Here is an 18684-nt window from a genome sequence, read left to right as displayed (position 1 = left end):
CTGATACCCATAAGGCAATCTGAAAATGGAGAGCATTATCCTGAGAATCCCCAAGCAAATCACATTCATCCTTAGTCTATTAGGTGTTCCAATTCCAGATTTGGGAAGTCCTACACTAATCTAAACTCAGTGGACAACTTAGAGGATATGCCCTTCCAAGTAACCTAATACACTCCAACCAGAGGGTAGTCTGGAGTTGGGAAAGCTGTCTGAGGCTGCCAATGAAATGGTTCAGTCTTTACCCCACCACAAATATCAACAGGCACAAAATCACTTAATTCCAGAAGAAAGTATTCATCTTAGAGCAAAAAGATGTTCATATTCTCAGGAGACTCAGCACTGAAATATTTCCTAATGGATAGGAGGCTATGGAGGTTCCCAATCCCAACATATAAAAGTCCAAAAGAATATGTCAGATTATCCTCTGGGGAAATCCAAGCTGGAAATGGCATCTACTAAACTGAGAGAAAGCCCAACTAATCAATCAACCAGTATATGAGCAACAAACTACACACTGGAAGAATCCTTCAGAACTACCTCTCTATCTACAAATAAATTTCACTTACATACATTCCACCAACTATAAAATCCTTTAGGTTAACAAAATTCTCTTTTAAAATAAAAAATCTCCACCTCTACTTCCCTTAAACCAATCAGCCATTTACATTTTAGTGTGAAAATACTATGATTTTCTTCTAACTCCCATCTGTCTCCAAAAGCACCAAGGTGCCTTAGAAAGAAATAAAATTGTTTCACATCATAAATCTAGAGCTAGAAGGACTTGCCATGTAATCTAAGCCTCTCATTTTACTGAGTCCCAGAGAGGTTGACTTCTCCAAATAAGATGGGATTTCAACCCAATTCCAGTGCTTTTCCTACCATATTGTTCAGCCCTTTTCAGTAGAACCTCAGTGCTACTCTAATCTCTACTGACTTCTTTGGCAATTGAACCAAAGTTAAAAAACTGAAAAAACCCTTTAGGCTTAAAGAGACAGGGATGTCAAGTATTTATATGAGGACTATTCAGAAGTAAACACAGACACACCTCTCACTGACTCAGTAGAGACCTGTCAGCACACCTGAAGCCCAGATTTTGTTATTCATCACCCAGAATTCAATCTCTCAAAGTGGAGACAACCAAACTCTGCCCTATAGGTTAATTTCCCCAAGTATATACAACTGCCTGATAAATGATAAAACTATCATTTATCTTGTAGGAAGCAGGCCAGTGAAGGGGGGAGGGGGGAAATCATAAGAATTAAATGGTTGATTAATAATAGAAAACAATCATAACAAAAGGGAGAGGCACTATTTTATTTCTCCAGAAACTACTTTATAATTAGATGTGATAACCACAGCAAATGGGTGCAACCAACTTTTGACATAAGCTGCCTGGCCTGTCTTATATTGCGGAATACAAAAATGGACCATCATCCCCAGGTCCCAAAATGCTGACAGGCTTCTAAAACATGACCAGTCCTTCTGATGTTCTTAACAATTCTAAATATATATTATTATATGTAACAACTTGGACACCATTTATGGCCACGGAGCCAAGATGGGAGAGCTGGTTAAGGTTATTGTATGTTGGTTAAGGAATTGTATCTGGAGGAGATGCTCAGCAGTTTTTAAAGAAACACTAACAATTAGCATTATTATTAGTATTAATGATGGTGAAGATAGAGATTTACAAAGCACTTTAACATTTGCAAAACATGAAAAGGACGGCTCAATTTCTTAAAGCAATAATTATAATTATTATTAATGGTGAGAGTGGAAATTTATAAAGCACTTTAACATTTGCAAAATTGATTGTATTAGGTATATCATTTCAACCATATCTTCAGGATGTCCAGGATTTGCCCTCCTTGACTACTTCTTTCCCATGTGGTCACCCTTCCTTCTATGAAGCCCTTAATTAACTTAGACTCCTTATTGTAGCAGAGCACAGCCAATCAATTCAATCATTAAGTATTTATTAAGCACTTATTTTGTGCCAGGCACTGTGTTAAGTGCTAGAGATACCATGAGAAGCAAAAACAGTCCCCGTCTTCAAGAAGCTCACCTTCTAAACATGTAAATAACTAGGAGCATATAAAATATATAAATGGTCATAGAAATTATATGACAAGTAAATGGAAGGTAATCTCATAAGAAAGGACACAGAAGGTGGAGGGAGGGAAGTGGGAAAGGCCTCATGTAGGAAGCAGGGGATGAAGCAAAAGAGGGCAGAGCTTTCCACATGTTGGGGACAACCAGGGAGGTTCAGAATCAAAACTTCTCTGGGCTCCATGTAGCAAGAATGGATGATTTCTGTTTATTGAAAGTGGAGTTAGACTCACCAAACAAATGGCTGCACTAGCCAAAAAAATTTAGTTAATTATCATCTATAGTATCAGGCATTTTTGAGGGGAAAAACCAAATGGATTTGTAAGCAGGAAAATTGATCTAAGTTTAGAAAGATAAATTCTTAAAGCACAAGGTACATTCTTCCCCAAATCAATAAAACATGGATTATTCAGACACATCCCACAATCCTTATGACCCTGAAAGGATTTGTTAAGGACAGAGATGTTTACAAAGGCCTTTGGCAAGAACAAAAAATGTATGTGCCTGAAAATAAGAAAAGAAGGCAAGGTTAATACACTTTTGACTTTATTTTAAGGAAAAGTTTTTTCTTCTATATATCAAATACAGCATTTTAAAAGGTGAGTCAAGCTCAGAAAATTTTGCCAGGTGCACTATGCTATTATCAAAGAATGTTGGCAGACTGTTGATTGTTTTTATTAACCTCCCTAAAAAGCCAACTTCTTTCACTGAGAGGAGAGTGAATGCTCTGATTTTGATTATGCTAATATGTTAAATCAGGCCAAGGTCAAGATAAGCTCAAATTTACCTTCTACCTTCTCTTTCTCTCTTTCTCTCTCTCCCTCTCCCTCTCTCTCTGTGTGTGTGTGTGTCTGTGTGTGTTTGTGTGTGTCTGTGTCTGTGTCTGTGTTTATTGTTTCATTGTTGTATTTAAGGTTGGATTCCTTTCCCCCTATTAAAATTCAAGAATAGCAAAACTGGGCCTCCCTGTGAATTTTAAATCAGTGAATCATTGACTAACTAGGTAGTAGGTGACCTGATTCAAGTTCTGACATTTCAAATCCATGTGATGGAGCCCTATTGCATCCATTTCCTATATATCCACCTAAAATCATATTAGAGTTTGACCTTTAGCAAAAGGCCATCATCTGTATTTTTAAATGCAGATTTCCATGAGGAATAATAAAGCAAAAAAAAAAAAAAAAAAAAAGCTATTTAAACAAACAATTATATATATTTTCAGGCAATAATTATGCAAAGTTATTACTAAAAAGCCTCCAAATTATAATTCATTTCACTATCTTCTACCAACTGGTTTAGTGTATGTAGTTAAAAAAAAGAAACCCACTGAATCAGAAGATTTTCTGGGTCTGCTCATTCCTCATGAGAATAAGATTCTCTGGTCTCAAATTTTCCATCTATAAAGTGAGGGTTATGTTAAATCAGTTCTCAAACTTTTAAATCTCAAAACTCCTTTTATATTCTATTGACAGAATCAAAGAGCTTTTGTTTATGTGAGTGAATATCAATATTTACCACATTAGAAATAAAAATGGCTATAATTTCACATTTGCTAATTTATAAATGCTAAGACATCCATTGCATGATATAATAATTTTCTTCTATTTTCCAAAACAAAAACATTTGAGAAGAATGGCATTGTTTTATATATTTTTGTAAATGGCATCAATATCTGGCTTAATACAAAACAGTTGGATTGTCCTATCTGCTTCTGTTGTCAGTCCCTTGCAATATATTATTTTGTTTAGAATATATCAGGAAATCTGTCTTCACACAGATATATAGTCTGAAAAGGGAAGATTATTGTAATACTATAGTAGGTTAGTATTTTCATGAAAATGGTTTTGATCTTGACATAGAAAGGTCTGAGGGATCCCCAGGGGTCCTTAGGCCACCTTTGAAAATGAACTAGATTATCTAAGTTCCCCCCCCCCCAATTCTACCTATACATAGGATCTTATGAACATCAGTCCAGTTTCCATTTTTAGAAGACAAATACTAAAAAGAAGGCTGCTAGGAGAAAAATCTCAGTTCTAAAAACTCATTCAATCCAGTTATTTTTTTGAGAATTTATTTTAAACTTTGTGCTCTGAAGAATATCAAAAAGCATAGAATATGATCTTTGCCCTCAGGGATCAGTCCAATTGTGTAGAAAAACCATGAAGTTAATTAGCAATATAAAACAAATGAGTTCAATTAAGATAGAAAAAATATTACAAGGCAATTCTACTTTATCATGCTACCTCATAATACATAACAATATTTATTAGCATTTATCTTTGATGATGAAGTTAAATGCTAAAGTAGCTAGAGGCAATTTGTTGGTCACTTTACATATATAATGAGTATCATCTTGTTTGCCTTCTCAGTGGGGAATTTGAACTCAAAATTTTAAAATTCATACTAAATAAAGTAACTAGAAGTATATATCCCAAATTCTAGTTAATATTAATATGAGCCCACTAATTTTCATATTATTCAGGGCTTGTATTAAATCTTGAAAAAATAAAAATAAGTTATCAGAATCATTACTGATCAGTTTAAGAAGACCCAAGTTCAAAGCCTCAGACGCTTACATCCTATGTGACCTTGGGCAAGTTTTGCCTGTTTGTCTGTTTCCTCATTTGTAATGTGAAAATAATAATAGTACTTACATTGCAGGATGATTGTGAGGATCAAATGGCATTTTTTAAAAAATCTTAGCACACTACCATCAACATAATTACCATCATTGGGGGGGGGGGAGGGGGTAGTCGGTGGGAAGAGAGGGTAAGGCAACTGGGTTTAAGTAACTTACTTAGGGTCACACTACTAGTATTAAGTGAGACAAATTTGAATTCAAGTTCTCCTGACTCCTGGGCTGGTGCTCTATCTAGTATGCCATCTAGCTACCCCTAATCATCATTATTACTATTACATATACATATCAAAAAAGTTGTATAAATGATATCTAGGTTATAATGAAAATATTGCAGTTAAATATTGATTATATCAATAAAACTGCATTATGTTAACAAACTTATTTTTACAATGGAGTCTTCATTATAATATTCCAAAGAAAGATGGAATACCTCCACTATTGTCTCTTTCCTCTTTCCTCCGCTTTCCCAAAGAGACAATAGTAGAAATATTTCTTGGAAGAGACACTTGAGGAAGTGTCTCTTTCCCAAAGCTCTCTATTTGGAAGAGATTCAAGAGCAACAAAAAATCAGGACACTAGGATTTCGAATATTATCTTGTGTTAGACTTAACTCTCCAACTAAATAGAAAATTTTTTGAGCTCAGGTAAACTCTGTATCTTGCCATAAATATTTCATCCAATGGTTTTTATCTAGTAAGCACTTTATGTTCTATTGAATTAATTTAAATCATTACAAGATGACTAATCCAAAATTCATTTTAATGATGCAAAATCATAATATTCTTAACTCAAAGAATGCTTGATGAATCATTTTGTCTGACCCCATCTACTTACACATAAGGAAACTGAGTCCCAATTTCCAGAGGTCACATGTCCAATAAGTGTCAGAACTGAGATCAAAGGCTAAGGTATTCTTTCTCCTACTCTTTACGCTATGCCATATTAACAAGGCTCAAATAAATTGGACTCTCTACCATGTTTTTCATTTCTTCCCATTCCACAGCATCATATTCAATCATCTTTGCCCTACTTCCTCCTGTTTTCTAATGTTTTTCCTGCTATGTTTTTGTGAGGTTTTGCTGTTTGGGGTTTTTGCTGGTGTTTTGGGGCAAGGTAGAGGGATAGAGGAGTAGTTTGGTATCGAGTCTGGGCTTGGGTTTTTGAGATGGAGTCTCCCTATCTCTCCCATAATGGAGGTATAACAGCCACTTATGGGCCCAAGTCCACATTGGTCTACTCCATTTTTGGCCTGGCCAGTTTAACCATGCTCAACCTTAATAGCCTACCACCCCACTTTCTTCTGGACACCAAATTGGCTTAACCCCACTCCAGCTCAGAACTCCCAAACCTTAGCCTCCCCTGGTAGCAGGAATTAGAGTTATACCAGTCTCCTCCCCCGACTCCAAGTGTAATCTCTAATTTCCCATGTGCCTAGCTCATATTAATTTATCCAACTTTTAACTTCCTCTACCCTGATGGGTGAAATGGAACCAAATGATGCTATTTACTCAATAAACATGAATTTAGAACAGCATTTTTTTAACCCTGAAATATTCCCAAAAAAAATCTAGAAATAAAAGGGATGAAGAAAGCGTGTCAGAAAAATTCATTTTCGTGTGCTTTTTTCTTATGGAATTTAATATCTAATAAGCATGCTCTGTGCCTAAGATATTCAATCAATATTATCTTATAACATTGGATATAAATATATAAAATATAAATATAACATTAAATGTAAATTCCCACAAGAACATTGAGGAAAATATATGTGATGCCCAGCCTATGTCAGTACCAAGAAACCAACCTTTAAGCCAATCTATAACTCATTCATCATGGAAAGAAAAAAAGAGAAGAAATCAGGATTCCAACATCTGTTGGAGTTTGGACAGAAATAAAAAGGACAAGTGAGAATAAGCAAGATACTCCAGAAAAGGGAGAAAAAAACTGTATGTCCCTGACCAGATCACTTCCCTACCCCGGGTGTCAGTTTACTCAGCTAAAAATAAAGGAAATAGACTCCAACCACAGGTTTCTAACCTTGAATCAATGCTTTTATGATTCTCAAATGAAGTCATCTCAGGGCTTAATTTCAAAGAAATCATTTTCAAGATAAAAGATGATTCCTACAAGTAGAAACTCTTATCAACTTAAGATCAATATGAAAGAAATGGCCAAAAATGAGAACTAGATGAGGGTCAGTCAAAAATTATGCCTCAAAAAAGCAAAATGGAGTATGCTCTAAAAGGAAAAGATAGTAACTGAAGAAGGAGAGAAGGAGAGGGAGGGGAAGAAAGGAGGAGGAGAGAGAGAGGGGAAGAGGAGAAGAGGCACAGAAACAGAAAAGGGAGTGAAGGGGAAGGAGAAAGAGAGTGACAGACGGGACACAGACAGATATAGAGGGGGAAAAGGCAGAGAGAAAGAGAGGAGAGAGACAGACAGATGGAGAAAAGGCACTGAAAGGAAAAGAGGGAGTGAGGGAGAAGGAAAAGAATCTCCAAATCATTTTTCTGTCTAAAGAAGTAAAAGAAAAGATGATTTGGGGAACAAAGGATGTAGAACATTACAGATGATTGCACCCTTTTACAGAGAAGAGCAGGTATCAGATTAATGTGAGTTGAGTCAAGCAAAAAAAAAATTATAATAATAAAACTCAAGCAGAACCCAAATAAACACAGGTAAAAGAAATACACCCACACATATGTATGCACTCTTTAGTAGGACAAAATGGACTAGGTCAAAAAGAATGTCTATTACTATTGAAAACTGCCTCTGGCACTGCGATGAGCTTGCCTTACAAAACAGATCTGATCCCTTTGATATGCTTTGAATACTGACTTGAGACAGAAAATGACTATTTTGAATAGTGAACTGAATATAAAAATGCTTCATTTTCAGGCAAGAAGACTTTCTATCCTCCCCATCAAATCCTATGAGGCCAAAGATGCTGTAAAATGAAAAACTGGGCCAATATTGGTCCAGTGGAAAAAAGCTTTGAACTTTTGAGAAATTGTGAAGGGATCAGGGGTTCAAATGTTTGTTTTTCCATTTAATATTAAATCCTGGAGCATGACCCCTAAAGGCACTCCCAATTCTGGAATTGATATCCTATCATCTAGTGATATCTAGAAGTAGGAAGGGGAGAATGTGGTGAAAAGGAAGGAAAAAGAGGAAGAGAGGAAAGTGAACACTGAACTATCTGTGAAATACTTATAATTCTGTTCTTGCTATATCTTAAGAGTTGTTCTATTCTGTGCCATCACCCATTGTAAAAGTTAGTTTTAATTTAACTGGTTAAATGGACTGAAGGAAACTTGGTGCCATTAATTTATAAATAGAAAATAGGACCTGGAAGAAGACACAGTTGAGTTCTAACCTTTAATAACTGTATGACTTTGTATGTGACCTCTGCCTGCCTCAGTTTCGTCATCTATAAAACAGCACCTACTTCCTAGGATAAAATGGGGTAATATTTGTAAACATCATGTAAACTATTACTCTAAATCCGCTATTTTACTTAGCTTTTTTACATTTTGTTTGAATAACCACAACACAAGTGAAATATTCTATTTATACAATTGTAGGAAAATTAAAAGTTACTGAAAGACTACCAGAACTATGCATGTGAATCATTAAAATGGTCTTGCTTAAGACAGCCTTTTGAGTCATCATGACTTGTCAAGCTACACAAATCCATCACAGTAAAATCTGCGACTTAAATCTTCTGATAAACTCTGATGTTAAGAGCATCCCCATGAAGCTCTGCCCTGATGTTCCATAGCTGCATTGATTTGTAAAAAGAAGAGATCAGTCAGAGGGGACCACGGCCATCCCTCTCCCTCCATGTCTTTACATGGGTGAGTCTCCAGGTATGGAATTTCATTCCTCTTCACCCTTGCCTCACTGAAACTATTTCTTCAAAGCTCAGACACATGCTGCCCCCTCAACTCTGATGCCCCTATTTCATTAGTTCATTTTATCTTGAAATTAATTACCAGTTTACATGTTGTGTTCCCTCATAAAATAAACTGGAGGGTAGAGATTGTTTTGGGGTTTGTCTTTCTGTTCTGGTACTTAATAAATATTTGCTGGAGTTATTAGTCCTACTAAATGTTTGCTGAAATTGTTATTTTGTTATTGCTATTAATTATTAGTCCTACTAAAATGTTTGCTGGAGTTGTTAGTCCTACTAAACACTTATTAAGTACTTAATAAATATCTTACCTGTGGAAAAGGGAACAATAAATATCCACATATAATGGAAATTATTTTTGAAAATCATGCACAATAAAAAGCTATGATAAAAAAAAGTCATGCACATATTTAACTTGGATTGTGTGCTGTCTTGGGGGGCAGATGGGAGGAAGGAGTAAAATTTGGAACACAAAGTTTGCAAAGATAAATATTGAAAACTATCTTTGAAAAAATAAAATACTATTTTTTTAAAAAGCAAAGTTGTGGTTTGGTAGATTTTACTAGATAGATCTTTAAAGAGGGAAAAAATGTAATGGTGGTAAGAGTAAAATAATTGCAGATTTGGATTTAAAAAACTGATACAATACTAGGGAAAAAACAAAATTCCTATTTTTCTGTTGCTTTCTCAATTTACCGCTATACGAATTAACTAATTCATTTCAGGATGAGAAAACTCATAAATATAAATAAAACAATAAATATACATTAAGCAAAACCCAAAAAAGTCTCTACCATTAGTCAACAACATGGATGAATAAGATATTTATTTAGTTATAGTTAATTTCCTCAATTAGCTTATTTTCTAATAGAATTAAGCTCTACAAGTTTTAAAGGGGGCAAGGAGAACTAAGAAAATACTAGCAAATGTCCAACATGGATTCAACCTTGTGGATTAATGGGAAAAGCACAGGACTAGGAGCAAGAGGACCTGGGTTCTAGTCAAGCTTTTCTCCTAGCAAAGAGAAGAATCCACAAACAGACCTAGAAGCTAGATTTCCATTGAGTTTTCACAGCATATAAAGCCTCCTATACTGTCTTTTTAAAATTAAAAAAATAATCTTATAAGAAATGAGACAATATGACAATGGGCCTCTTGGTCTGGTCTGCCCTGCTCACCACATAAGCCACAAAGGGGAATGTTCCTCTTTCCTAGCTCAGGTACTAGGATACACACGGGGAACTGAGAGCTGCTACATAAAGACTTTCTTGCTGCTTCTTTGGTAAGACATGAGAGACAAAAGAGAAAACACTAATTGATCTTCCCCAAGAAGAGGTACTACAACGTGTTCCTCTTTGTACAAGGGAAATACACAAATACACGTATACCTAATTATTTCACTGACATAGACGAGAATATAACAAACAAAGCTAGAAGGGACTTTAGAGATCATTTAGTTCATCCCCTTTCATTCACAGATGGGGAAACTTTTCATAAAAGTCAGTATCTACCAATGCCTCCAAGGAATCTCAATAAACTTTGGATAGAAAACGCCATCTGCATCCAGAAAAAGAACTATGGAGATTGAATATAAATCAACACATTCTATATTCACTTATTTTTCTGGGTTTTTTTTTTCCCGCTCCCTTGTTCTGACTTTTCTTTTCCAACAGGATTCATAAAGCAATGTGCATTAAAAATAAAATAAATACTTTTTGAAAAGAAAAAATCTTCAGAGGCATCCCACTGCCTAATTCTGTGTGCCAGTCATTTAGATTTCCCACAAGCTGACATTAGTCTAGTCACAGGTCACAGGTTCTGGGCCTTTATTCAAACTGTTCCTTATTCCTATAATGTAAATCTATATCTAGATATAAATATAGGGTCAAGGACATCCAAGTTCTTGCTCTTTCCAGCTATATAACCCTGGATAAAAATGTCTATCTACCTCATCTGTAAAATGAGATTAATAAGAGCATCTACTTCCCAGGATTATTCTGAGAATGAAATGAGAAAATATTTGTAAAGTACTTTGTTAACTTTAAATTGGTACATAAATGCTAAGCATTACTATTATTTTTATTTGTATCCACATCATAGTGTAGAAGACATGCTAGATCCTAATCCTGGGTCCTAGATAAGTTTATGAAAATTACTAACATAAACATTTTCTAAAATCATTAAAATAAGTATATTTAGACTTGCTGGGCTCATAGAAGTAACACTTGCCTGTAAACTATTACTTAAATCTAGGTAACCAAGTTGCTATTTTGGTTAACACTGTTTTTAACAGATCTTGTGGCTAAATTACAGCTTTAGTATTCCTAATATGTCTTAGACTAAAATTATGGTATATAAGCTTTCTTCCCCCTGATCCTAATTGCCAATTAGTTACCCATCTGGCTCACCCACTTTGGCAAAATAAAACTTTGACTTTATTTAAGAGAATCCTGTCTGTCTACCAACCAAATGTTCATCGTAATAAGCAGGTAGGGTCTAATAACTAATAATAGCAACAGTTTCTGGTACACAATAACCATTTAATAAAGGTTTATTGATTGATTGATTTTAAAGTCCAAAGATATTTAATTACTAAACTCATGCACTTATAATAAAGATAAATTTACCTATCTACCAGCTTAGTCATTCACATGCATTATATTCCTTAGCCACATAAAAAAAGATGACTAAAGTTTAGGACTGAGCTTGGGATTGAGATAGGATCTTCTGCCACCATAAAACAATAAGAAAAATAGCACAGGGTAAATAAAGTAGACATTTTCTTCTCAAAAGTCCCTGCATATATCAATGTATGGGGGGGAGGGGTGTTTAATAGCCAAAGTCCAAGAAGTAAGTAACACATTTTCTGTTGTTCTCATTTATTCTAAGAAAATTGGAATTCTGCATGTATAATCTATGTCATATTGCTTGCCTTCTCAATGATGGAACAGACAAAATTGGGAACTCAAAATTTAACCAAAAACAAATATTAAGCATTTTTACATGTAATTGGGGGAAATGTTTTGAAAAAAAAAAAAAAGAAAGAAAATGGAAAGTCTACATACTCCCTCGGGAGATACATAGACATATCTTGGTCATGAAATATTGGCAAATGTTATCTACAATGAAGCCTTTTCTTTTGAATGGAGAAAATAGTCAAACTTCATCATACTCAGCTGATTGTACTTTCAAAACACTAATTCTTCACCTTCTGACCTATGTCTTAATGTGCCAATAATATCTTTAAGGACTTAAGAGCCTCCTGAAGTTACTTTGTGAAATCTCATTAAACTCATTCCTGCCAAGGGCAGGAACTGCTTTGATGTGTACTAAAAGTTGCTCTTGGAAATCAGAGTTCGGGTTATGTACAAAATCAGTGACTCTAAAGTGAAAATTGTCAAAACCTGACCAATAAAACCTAATTTGGACTTCAGAAGTTCAGGAATGATGAGATGATTCAATCCAGGATAGTTAATTTTGTATTATTTTTGTATTAAATTTTAATTTTGTATTAAAAAGGGCATGCCAAAAAAATTAGGCAATATTTCTGGTGGAATATTTGCTCTCCAACACTTAAAAGAGCAAACTATTTTCAAACACTTTAATGGCATAAATTGAAATGATGTAGCAAGTCATAAATTTGTGGTAATGCATTACATATTAATTTTAACTATTTGTTCAAGTGAGTTAGTTAAGGTCTTTCCTTGGAAATCCCTGAATGATAGAAGTCATCTTTTTCCTCTTCCTTCTCTTCTTGTTTTTGTATATTCTTCTCCTTGCTCCTCTTCTTCCTTTTCCTGACCAATAACATTCCATTTCCTATCTCTGAGTGCCTAGCCCCAATGCATGGAATATACTCCCTCCTCATTTCTGCTCTTAATTACTTTCAAAACTCCACTCAAATGTCCTCGTATTTGTGACTCTTCCCAATTTCCTTGTTTCATATATATTTTATATATATGTAAGATGTATATACTATCACTTCCAATAAGTTTGACATATATATATGTCCTATATATATATATGTATACATATTGGATATATTATATATTATGTATATATATTAGATATATTATCCAATAAGTTATATATAGGTTATAATATACCTAAGAAAATCCAGACCATTCTCTTTTCTCCTATTCAGTTCTGACAATCTATATGTCCTATTTGTTTCAAATGTATGACATATTGGAAAAGGTCTATAAAGTATCCATTCAAACGTATGCTTAAATATGAGCAGGCTTCAACATTTGATCTTTCCTATGTGGATAAATGGACTAAACAGATGTTTACAGGTTTCTTCAAGGAGACTCCATAATATCTTGAAGCTGAAGACTCAAACAAGCCAAATATATGCAAGCATCTTCACCTTCACCATCCACAGACAAACCCTTGTCTTCCTCCCATCCTTGAATTTGTTGGTATAACTTTTCTTACGTGGGTATCTCAAAAAGATTTCTTCAAACAGGTTTTACCCTACATTGCTTTTCTCTGCTTTATGAGAGAATAATCCATTGTCCTTATAAATAAGATATAAACATCCTACAAACAAGTGTATCTACTCCCAGTGTTGACTTTGGCAGCCATTTCTCTCCATTTGGCAAGTAAGTCAGATGTTTGTTATGGTGTTTACTTCCTCTGGGCTCTTTTGATCGCTTTGTTGTAGCAATTGATTTACACTGGACAGACTTCTGGATAAAATTATTATATTCAGTGTTGTATAACACTTCTGATTTTCCATTTCCCATTTTTGATTTCCAATTAATTTTTCAGAGTTAAGTTATTTCACTTGTGTGCCCATCTTTTCCCATTATTATTCTTCTTTCTTGTTTTATAACAATTCTGAGTCAACTTTTGATGAATGCATGATTTGACTGTACAAAGGTTGCTGACCATAAAGTAACTTCAATATCACTAATATCATTATCAAGTCTTTTTCTTTCTTCTGTTATATAATCTATTTTGCTCTGCTGCTTGCCATGTTCAGAACCTCCCAATTTTTAAAGTGTTATTGATATGGAATTGAAATTTCTTTCCAATTTAAAAATTTTTGGTTTCTTTCTTCTCAAACCTTACTTTCCAATATATTTCTCCCCAGACCCAACTTTTCTCACTCTTGCACTTATCATCCAATAAAAGAATAAATGTTGGTTTGACTTATAGCATTTTATCAAGTTCTTCTTAGAGAAATTCTATCCCTTTATGTATATGTATAGCCTATAGATTGTAATCTATTTGTAATTATTTTCATGGTGATCTTTTTGTCAATACCCATCATTAATACTACAACATGGGATGACCAACGTTCCATAAATGTTTTTTTCTGCCTTCAAACAAATGATAAAAACTATTGTTAATTCCTTTCTTCACCTTGCCAAGGAATACCAATGGGCCATCCTTCCATCTAGCAGCAGCTTGCTCCTTCCTTCTAGCTTTTTTTATAACAATTATAATATGGCAAAAATATCACCTTCCTCCAGCAATATGGGAATATAAAATCCCCTGCTCATTTGGATATGGCTGTTTAGAGTACCAATAATCAAACTAAAAGTTTCTTGGTGATCTAAAAATCTGTATGATTCTTAGTACCTTCTGCCCTTTCCCACTATTCTGCCACTATCACTGTAAGAGCAGAAAATAGCAACATATTTACATATTTGAATACAAACTAAAGTCATTTCTCTTCAAAGTTGATTATTTATACATTCCACCATGTAGATCCAAATTATCAAGATTTTAACCATACCTGATAATGTGAAAAATGAGATCTCCAAAGATACTTGCTATATAACTTACCTCTGAATCTTTGGGCTGCTGATTCCGAATGACAATCAAATTATACAATATCCTATCATCATCTGCTTCTGTATGGGATACATCATGAGGAATGCTCCATAAATTCTTCTCATCATCCCTTACAAGAGTTGTTCCAAAAGAGGAGTAGGGATTGTTGTCACTAGAATTGAGGGTGGGGGGAAAGTGGGAGGGAGAAATAGAAAGTACAATAAGCTTAGAGAATGATCCTATGTAGCACCTTTCTTTCTATGACTTAAAATTTTCAGGAGTAATTAGATGACAAAATAAAGTTGCAAAAAGCAAATCAACAAAAATTTCTGTGACTTAGACATAGCATCTTTGAGGTAGTTAAGTCTACTTGCTATCAATTTCCCAAATTCAAAATGGTTCTTTGATGGCTTAGTTCAAATTTCTGAGGTACAATAAAGTGTCAAATAAGGAGAAAAAAAGTATGCCAAGGAAAGCCAGGTAAGGCTTTCTCAGAATCAGAATTTGAAAGCAAAAGGGACCTTAAAAGCCAACTGGTCAGTCCAACTAATACATAAAAAGGATCTCTATCATTATATACCTCAACAATGATATTGTTTGAAGATGTATTCTGATGGAAGTGGATTTCTTTGACAAAGAGAAGATCTAACTCAGTTTCAATTGATCATTGATGGACAGAAGCAGCTACACCCAAAGAAAGAACACTGGGAAATGAATGTAAACTATTTGCATTTTTGTTTTTCTTCCTGGGTTATTTTTACCTTCTGAATACAATTCTTCCTGTGCAACAAGAGAACTGTTCGGTTCTGCATACACATATTGTATCTAGGATATACTGCAACATATTTAATATATATAGGACTGCTTGCCATCTGGGGGAGGGGGTGGAGGGAGAGGGAGAGGAAAAATTGGAACAGAAGTGACTGCAAGGGATAATGTTGTAAAAAATTATCCTGGCATGGGTTCTGTCAATAAAAAGTTATTATAAAATAAAATAAATTTTAAAAAATAAAAAATAAAATAAATAAATAAAAAGGACCTCTACTGTAATATATTGGACATAAACCTTCCTGAACCCATCTTCTGTGTCCTTGAGGAGCTACGTACCAGGACAAGGTAAGCTAAGTGTGAACTTTCCTTGTCCTGGGAAGATAATCTCTTGCTCTTTTAAAATATCATAAAGGATGCTTCTTCATATACCTGGGCTATACACTTAGTCTTGACCAAGGGAGAGATTAGATGCAGATTTTTAAAAATTAGACAAAAAAGCCACAAATGCAAAAGGGACTGTACCAGAAGTTCCCTCAAGGAAATTACCTAAAAATCATTCAATCATTTTTTAAAAGTAGTATTAAAAGGGCAAGATGACAACCCAGGGCCAAAATAGTCCAGCCTTTATCATGAATTTAACTTTGTCAGGCGGTTAAAACAATTTAAAAGATTTGAGAAAGATTTAGGAGAATCTTGCCAAAATCTTCTCTTAGATTTATCTTCTAAAACTATTCAGATGATTCAATTTTAATATTCGCCATTTTTTTTCCTTCAGGTGAACTGTTTCATGAATTACTTCTCCAAGGGGCAGCTAGGTGGCGCAGTGGGTAGAGCACCAATCCTGAAATCAGGAGGACCCAAGTTCAAATCAGAACTCAGGCATTTAACACTTCCTAGCTGTGTGACTCTGGGCAAGTCACTTAACCCCAATTACCTCAATAATTAATTGACTAATTCTCCCAGATTCAGGGTTTATGGCTTATACCTAATTATAAAATTCTGTCTCAGCAATGCCCTTTAATCTCCTGGTCACACTTTTAGTGCGGAAATGAATCAGCTGCAATTCCAACAGATATATCCATGCTGTGCAGCTGCTAAAAAGAGATTCCCTCATCCTGGAGCTCCCATGGTTATTTTTCTGGACCAGAGCTAATTGCTAACATTGCTATCTTTACATATATGTATGTATATTATATGATCATATATAATATGTACATATATTATGCTGGGAAGTAGTTGCTATTATAGTCCCCATTTTACAGATAATCTTATCTGTAAGATAAGAGAAGACTGAGGCTGAAAGAGACCCAGATTCACATAATTAGTAAGTAGCCTGAAGCAGGAATCATACTCATCTTTCTGATTCCAAGTGCAGCATTCTAACCATTGGGTAGAGGGGGAGAGAAGGAGGAGAGCAATTCAACTCAACACATCTGATGATATTTAAATCTTGGCAAAATAAAATGCTAAGCTATTTTCTGTCACTTCATTAATATAAATTTAGCCATCTAATATTTTTAAGAAAAACAAAACTAGAAGCCAAATAAACATCTTAAACGTCTGTGCTAACCATGATGTTTGCCAAGTTGACAACCACAAAAAGGTCTTATGGAAGACTTTAGTTCGCAAAAGATCTTGTTTTTCCATTAATCCTAAAGCTCCACCAAGACAGCAACCATATCATTTTTTTTCCCAGGAAGACCTGAATTCAAATCCAGCCCCAAACTCTATTTAGATGACATTAAGCAACTCATTTAATCTGTTTGCTTTAGTTTTCCGGATTTATAAGTGGACATAATAATAGTTCTCATGTCCTAGGGTTGATGTAGGGCTCCAATGAGATAATATTTGTACAGATAGCACTTAGCATAGTGCCTGGCATATAATAACTGCTATATAAATGTTAACTCTTATCTCTCCCAATGCCTAACAGAATACTATGTATACATTTGGTATTTAAGCAATATTTGGTAGATGCTTTTCTTTCCTATCTCCTTCAACACTAACATCATGGAAGATACACAATAAATACTTATGGAATAACAGTATTAATAGCTAATGTGTGTATGTGTGTGTGTGTTATCTTTAAAGTTGGCAAAATATTTTATAAGAATATCCCACTAATCCTCAAAAAAATTATATGATGTAGTTGCCATAACTATCTCCCTTTGGGAGATGAGAAAACTGAGGCTGAATAAGTTTAAATGCGAAGTTCAGAGGTACACAGATATTAAATATGAAGCAAGTGTTGAATACAGATATACTTGACTTTAGAGCCTGTACCATATTCACTATATTATTTATCTGTATCACTATATCACATCTCATGATCTCAAGAATTGAGAAAAAAATTGAAGAAAACGAGAAGATCAAAATCACTAAAGAAGATAAGAGGTATTTAGCTTCACCACCTTTTTAAACAGCAGTCGGAAATCAGCCAGGACCTAGGTTGGCTCACTAATAATAGCATCGTGACCACTCTCTTTGTCAGACCACAATTTCCTTTACTCTTCGGGGTAAAATACCAAAATTCACAATCTCTTCCTCCACACAAAGAGTTCCAAGAATTCTTGTGCATCCTCCCACTGACATTGACACTCCTAGCCCTGTCCTAACCAATTGGTGACAAAATCTACTCAGAAGTCATTGAATTGTTTTCTAACTAGAATCAACCCCTATCGGTTCAAAACTAATAAAACAAGGCATAAAGCGAATGGCCTCCAACATGACACTGTTGTCTATGAACTCTTGCTAATATTCTTGAACCTACCGGCCCCCAGATGTTGTCTACTTGTCTCTACATTTTTCTGTTTCTCCATGCCCTGGCTGACTTTTCTGGATAGGACCTTTCACCTGCATAGATTTTTTTCTTTCTTTTTTGTTACATTTGAAGTCCAAGCTGGACACTTCTGGAGGTGTATATTATTTTTCTTCATAGATCTCTTGAAATTGATTTTAATATTCATATAGCCTGCCCGGATTTCTGAGGCCCCATCATGCGCAATCAATTTGTTAGATCATCACCAGTTTGAATTGGCTTCCTATTAACTGAGTCCCACTGTTCTCTATATCCTATAACAGATATTCACTCTTTACTTCTCCTTCCCAACATCATGCAGAGCATCAATCCACAAGGTAAACCAAAAGTGAAAATTATCTTATATAATCTGGACCATTAGGAAGCAAGAACGAAGGACTAAAAACCCTGTACCAAAAGGATGAAAAAGAGAATTGTCCAGAGTTTTCTGATAAGGCTTTGTAAGGCTTCTTTTTGCAAAGCAAGCATGTAGTATAGCCACTGGAGTTCAGGGTTTCAAAAACCATCAGACAGATTAGGAAAAAGAGAGTAAAATCATGCTAGACAAAGAGGTCGATTCTCCTCTCTGCCTGAGCCCTCCTATCTACCCCACCCCCAACTTTATCGCCTTCTTTCCTCAATCTTTCAGAATTTTTCTTTCTTCTAAATCTG

At 34.8% G+C, this 18684-nt stretch overlaps 1 protein-coding gene across 2 annotated transcripts in view; it reads right to left on the bottom strand.

Annotated features, from left to right (window-relative positions):
- Positions 1-18684, bottom strand: part of MREG (melanoregulin) — a 102905-nt gene that overhangs the window by 63543 nt on the left and 20678 nt on the right. For both annotated transcript variants that reach the window (XM_051983594.1, XM_051983593.1), the window contains exon 2: positions 14457-14616. In XM_051983594.1, coding sequence (XP_051839554.1) covers positions 14457-14616 — 160 coding nt within the window. The remainder of the gene's footprint in view (positions 1-14456; positions 14617-18684) is intronic.

The sequence above is a fragment of the Antechinus flavipes genome, chromosome 3 (assembly GCF_016432865.1).
Source record: "Antechinus flavipes isolate AdamAnt ecotype Samford, QLD, Australia chromosome 3, AdamAnt_v2, whole genome shotgun sequence".
Lineage (NCBI taxonomy): Eukaryota > Metazoa > Chordata > Mammalia > Dasyuromorphia > Dasyuridae > Antechinus > Antechinus flavipes.
This window is presented reverse-complemented; position numbering and strand designations above follow the sequence as displayed.